General features: G+C 41.4%; 1 protein-coding gene across 1 annotated transcript in view; it reads left to right on the top strand.

Annotated features, from left to right (window-relative positions):
* Window positions 1-246: 246 nt before the first annotated feature.
* LOC115585245 (copine-9-like) overlaps window positions 247-6000 on the top strand; it is a 97974-nt gene continuing 92220 nt past the window's right edge. The window contains exons 1-2 of the mRNA XM_030423482.1: window positions 247-326; window positions 2447-2487. Of these exons, the coding sequence (XP_030279342.1) occupies window positions 247-326; window positions 2447-2487 (121 nt within the window). The remainder of the gene's footprint in view (window positions 327-2446; window positions 2488-6000) is intronic.

Genomic DNA, 6000 nt, shown 5'->3' with positions numbered 1-6000 from the left:
TCTCCCTCCCTCTGTTATTCTCTTTCTCTCTCCTCTCTCGGTGCTTTTTCCTGTCTCTCCCTCCTCCAACGCTCTGTGCTCCAGAAGCGGAAAGAAAAAAGAAAAAAAGAAAGAAAAAACGCACAAGAAGAAGAAGAAGAAGAAGAAGAAGAAGAGGAAGACAATGGATTTACTGCGATCACGAGCCTGTTGTGAATGATCCGATCTGGTTTCTCGGCGGATGCTCGTTGGGAGTCGTGAGTCGAGATGATGGCATCTATAGGGGAATTCGACCCTCTCAACACCAGAGTCCCCGCAACTAAGATAGAAGTTACCGTGTCGTGCCGGTAAGGTTCCACTAACTCTCGTACGGATGCGTGTGCGATGCCGTTTAAAGTGTGTGATGTTAGAATCTGTCTGATGTAGAAATTCACATTTCCACATGCAGCAGCAGCATCAAAGTGACGGAAGTTAATTAGATTTCCTCTTCTGATCCATCACTGGTACCTTCTGCTGGAGGGTTATCCCCCCCGGTGTGCCTCCACCTCTGAGACCAAACCTGCGGTTTTTTTTTTCCTATTATTTAAGATTTTTAAGTGGAAGGCATTTAAGTGAATCAGCGGGCAAAAATGATCTTCAAAGAAAGGTTATCTATCTATCTATCTATCTATCTATCTATCTATCTATCTATCTATGACCTTTTACTTGCCCTTTATTGCTTTCATGTAAATCAGCAGCTTCCAGTGGGAAAAAAAAACAACCCTTGATTTCCATGAGTCCAGGCGATGATTACATTTCATATTCACAGACATGCATGGTTGATCGTTGATATGTGCAGCCAGATTGCTGGTGTGACACTGTTGAATATCAAGTTATTTGTATAGGATTCAGTCACAATCCTCAGGACGCACCTTTAAGTGTTGACTCTGTAACCCTGACACAAAAACGTCATTCACATGTACCTGACCTGTGTGCTGTCAGGATGCCCTAGCTGAATGCTCGGCTGCTCTGGAACCGACTGGCTGACTAACTGACGGAGCAGGGCAACTCAGTCAGGGTTTTGCCGACTGTCAGCCTGCCTGGCTGCCTCCCTGCCTGGTGGTGTGCTGACTGCCTCTCCGATCCACTCCTGAATAATGAATGGCTGTTGCTCCCCTCCTGAGATCAGCCAGACTTGAAGTGGCCAGACACCTGAGTTAGACAGCCCCAAACCCGGGTGGGGTTGGGGGAGGAGGAGGAAGGGTTGCTCGAGCTCAGATGGGGGAGATAGATGGGGAAGTTGTTTGTGTTTTCATTTCCCTCCAAAGATTGAGAGGGGGAAAAAAAAAAAAAAAAAGCATTTCAAACATCTGAACACAACAAAAGAAGTCTGGCTTTTCATGTGTTTACTGTATTCTCTGACATATTCTCTGATCTATTTTTTATTTTTTTTTCTCCTCCTTTTCTTCTAAGGATGGGAGGAGGGTTGGGAGAAACATGTCTGAATAAATAAATAAAATCTAAATAGAAAATTAGAATAGAGTTATTTCTGACGGAAAACAGAAAGAGAAGATTGTGAGCAGCACATTTTCTTCTTGGCTTGGTGTTTTACAAGACTCCAGTGTAAATTTACAGTTGTTTTTTTTCCCATAATGTTTTTGCTTTAAATTATTGTGTTTTGTGCATAGGCTCGTGGTTGCACAATGACAATAACACAGCCAGCAGCTGGTCAGCTTAGTTTAAAGGAAAAGTTCACCCAAAAATGAAAAATCTGACATTGTGTACTCACCCTCATGCAAGTTTCGTACAAAAAAGCATTGGAGCATTCTCCTGAAGCAGATGGGGACAAAAAATGTTTTACATGTAAAAAACAACTGAAAGAAAATCATTAAGTGGCATAATAAAAGTCTCTAGCCAAATCCATTTGAAAAGATGCTTTTTACACCCAAGGTCAAGCCTGTGCACTCACTTAAGGCGTGGTGCATGTTGACGCTTTTAGCTTAGCAGCAGCAAAGGTTTTGTCATGTGAATAACGTCTAATCAAATGGGTTTGAGATACGTCTCAAACTTGGACTGGCCCCTAGAATCCTGAGATGCCAAATTTATTTGAAAAGATGTTATTAACACGCCTTTGTGAAGCGCTTAAATCACTGTATCTGCTAAGATAAAATCATCAGCACACACCCCATCTGAAGTGGGTGCATGAGCTCGACTGCACATCGAGGGAGCGTAAATAACTTCTTTCGAATCTATTTGGGATCTCTGGCTTCCGGAGACTTGGATTACGCCAGACAAGCTGTGGAGCCATTTTATGTTTTTTTTTTTTAAAAGCCTGTTTTATACATTTTAAAACACGTCTTCATCTACTTCATCAACTCTTGATACATGGCCATCATTATAAATGATCTCATACATAAGGCTGTGCTATTGTAAACCAGCTTAGACCCTTTGGATCCATTTTGACCTGCACTTGTTGCTGTTTCCACAGGAACCTGCTGGATGTGGACACATTCTCCAAGTCAGATCCTGGTATGTACGAACCCTCTACCATCTGAAATGCTGGTGATGGCAGAACACTGACGTCTGTTGCTGGCCATCACTTAATGAATAAACTATTTTATTACCAATTTAGATATTGAAGTCATTTGATGTGAGCATGTAAAAAAGAAAAAAACTGGGACACACATTTGCTTGATTTATGCACGCTCTTTCTACACCAGTATTCTCCCTTACATGAAGACAGGCAGTGAGACACAATGACTTTTACTTTCCCAGGCTGTTGCACTGTTAAATAACCCAGAAGGTCAGAGCTGACAACTCTGCTGATAAAATACAAGAGTGAGGAGGGGCAGAAAAGTCAAGGTTGAACAAAGGTCAAGACTTGAGTTTGGCTGAGTGTCGGTGTGTTGTGCAGGGGAGAAATGACAGGGGTGAGGAATTAAGGGAATGCTCAGAGCTGTGAGACAACGTGTGGGGTGAAAAGGCAGTATTGGACTGTTGGATCCACAACAACCTGTCGTCATTGCCCCCCCCCGTAAGCCAAAGCGTGGCCGCACTATGTTAGCTATCTCGGGACAATACGTCTTTGATGCAGAACTGGAGCTGCTGATGTTATCAGGTGTCACGTGTCTGAGCTGTGCATCATCCTAACTGAGTTAAACCAGCCACATAATTCAATTTACATTCTTCAACCTAAAACCTGGTAAACAAATCAAGACCGGAGTTATGTCTTCAGGCAAGGAAATATGCATTTGGAAACTTGGAGTAAGGAATAACACCTCTGCCTCCGCATCATCCATCACAGCCATGGGATGCATTAAGGAGGTATCGCACCACTTATTGCCACTTGCCGACAAAATCTGTACGTGATCAAATTACTTAAACCAGTTGTTTATTTACATAAACAACTCTATTTTTTAATTGTATCCGTTTTAATCAGAACGAAATGTATTGTGCCATTTTTAGACACAGATAAGGAGGCAGCAATACGTGCAATGTGTGACAAAGACACCCCAACTTTCTGATCTAAAATAAGCTGCAGTGATGTGTGCAAAAATCCAAATCAGAGACCAACTGCGCTGCAGCTGGATGTAACACGAATTTGCATGCATATATGAAATGGCACTATCGTCAACTGCTGATAACAGTCGGCTGAAAAACGAAACGAGAAAAACATCATGTTGTTTTGTGTAACAGAAACTTCATTGACCCTGAGCTATTCTGTAAGACACTTAAAGTGATGTTTGAATATTTCTCATAGAAAAGTACCATCACCTTCTCACATAAAGTAACACTGTCATATACGTTTGTGCTCTTCGACCTTGATAATAATTTTAGTCTTGTCAGCATTCAGTCTCGGTTTTCAAAAACTTGAAGAGTTGTCTTTGTGCCTTCAATGGCAGAAATCACAGCGTTAATAAGGGGGAAACTTTGACATCCTCAAGGATTCTTCCCAGTTCGCTCACAGTGCAGAATCAACTTTTAGCTCCAAAGCCTGGATTTTAGATGATGCAAAGCAATATTGTGGTGGATAGTTTTGCACAGTGGAGGGTGGAGAACGATTTAAGTCAAGACAGCTCATTTAACACATATCTAGTGTCAGGTCAGCACATACTCACACCTGCTGAACAACTGAACAGATAGATGCAGTTGATTTCCAAAATGAAACCATTCCCAAAACAACAGGACCGTTGCAGTGTGTACCAGCGACAGACCTTTGTTGTACCATCCCAATTTGGTGGGTTTAGGAAAAACATCTTGGTTTGAGTTAAATGAACTTCTCATGTGACTTAAGTTATGAATAGAAATGAAAAGTTATTAGTTTTGATTTAGCCCAACAGCGAGAAGGTCCTGGGTTCGAGACTGGGCAGGGCCTTTTTGTGCGGAGTTTGCATGTTTTAATTTATGTACCAGATTAGGAACATATATACCTTTAGATTAAAATACCAGCCTCAAAATAATATTGACGGTACAGTGTCTTGTAACTGGCTGAATGGTAGGTGGTCAGAGGGTAGGATCACAGCGAAGTTTTCAACCTATAACATTGTTGTAATGTAATGAGTTGTGTTTGTAGTTAGCACCTACATTACATCTAACAAACTGTTACAGACCTGGAATTTGTATTTACCACAGTGCTGTTTCAAATCCCCTGAATTGTCAATTTCTACATAGTGATGCTTTAGGTTACGTTATGTACCCAGATTACCCAGCCATCCACTCGGACCTTGTCCTAATACAGATTTTGTCACACTTTATACTGATTCACCTGACTGTTGTTGTATTAATAACTGCGTCCACGAAAGGTTGACAACAAACGTAAATAAAGGTCATAAAAAGCTGCTTTTACAGTCGACCTATATGCTTGTTTTTCTGATGAGGGCAGGGTGTATCTGGTATGTTCGGAGCCAACAGTGGGACTTTCACACATGTGTGCATTATGACTATATTAGGATGTATTAGGATATATCCAGGATGAGGTGCTTTGATGTTAACCTATGCATCAGCTAAACAACAGGAATTTATTATCAGTAATGTCCGTAGGTATCTTAGTGCTATTTTTCTTTTTATGCTAATGTTACTTGTATGAGGGGAGGCTTCTGTGCTTTTAGCCCATTCTGCTGGATGATCACATCCACTAACCGCTCATGGCTTACGCCCTACAAAGTCTCGGTTAACATCATCATATCCACTAGCTGCCACTGGAATTCAATGTTTCACATTCGCAGATAAGCTAAGGCCAAGACAGGGGCGTGATAATGATACATCTTGACGGGGTAGAGACAGCATAAATGTGAATTCACCTCACAGAGCACTATTTCGTCTGGCTTTTTTTTCTGGAATACTGACAATCATTCACCACCATCTATAATTTATTTCCCATCTAGATTCTGATGATCAGCTGCCGATCATCTCTCTGCAGGATGTAGCCTGGCTATCACAGCCGATAACTCACAGGAAAAATGGAGAAGCTCTTAGACTTTATTTCATTGTTGAAGTACAAAATTGTGCCCTGTGATGGAAAAAGGTGAATAAAACCTGCAGAGCTGAGGAGGCAGTTAAAAGACATGAGGATAACAATAAATAAACAAGAACCGAGCATGGCACAGGCTATGGACGAGTGAGAGAGCAAGTGAAAAGTGGGACAAAAGATGTTGCAGTGCTTCAGTCATTTGATGCAACTGTAAAACACAAGAGATCAATTGACACACGTCTCAAGAAACTACCTTCAGATCCAGATATGTTTGAATCCATGATAAAATTATAATTTTAAGCTTTGCAGGTGTTTGGAAGTTGTGTCTCTGATCACAATCATCAGAGCGAAAAGTGTGGCACACAAGGAAACAGAGAAATGCCAAGACGTTGTTTTAGTTGGAAATGCTTTGACAACAAGACCGAGTGCCTCCAAATAGACTACAAAAAGCCAGAGAACGTTAGAAGGTGTGCGTCTTCTCCGCACCTGACAATCCACACTTCTCTGTACAAGTTTTAGTTGTTATCCCTTTTGTCCTCGTTACATTAAAACTTCCGAAACATGCTGAGCAG

The sequence above is a fragment of the Sparus aurata genome, chromosome 7 (assembly GCF_900880675.1).
Source record: "Sparus aurata chromosome 7, fSpaAur1.1, whole genome shotgun sequence".
In the NCBI taxonomy this organism is placed as follows: Eukaryota; Metazoa; Chordata; class Actinopteri; order Spariformes; family Sparidae; genus Sparus; species Sparus aurata.
Note: the sequence above shows the minus strand (reverse complement) of the source record. Positions and strands in the feature narration are given on the sequence as shown.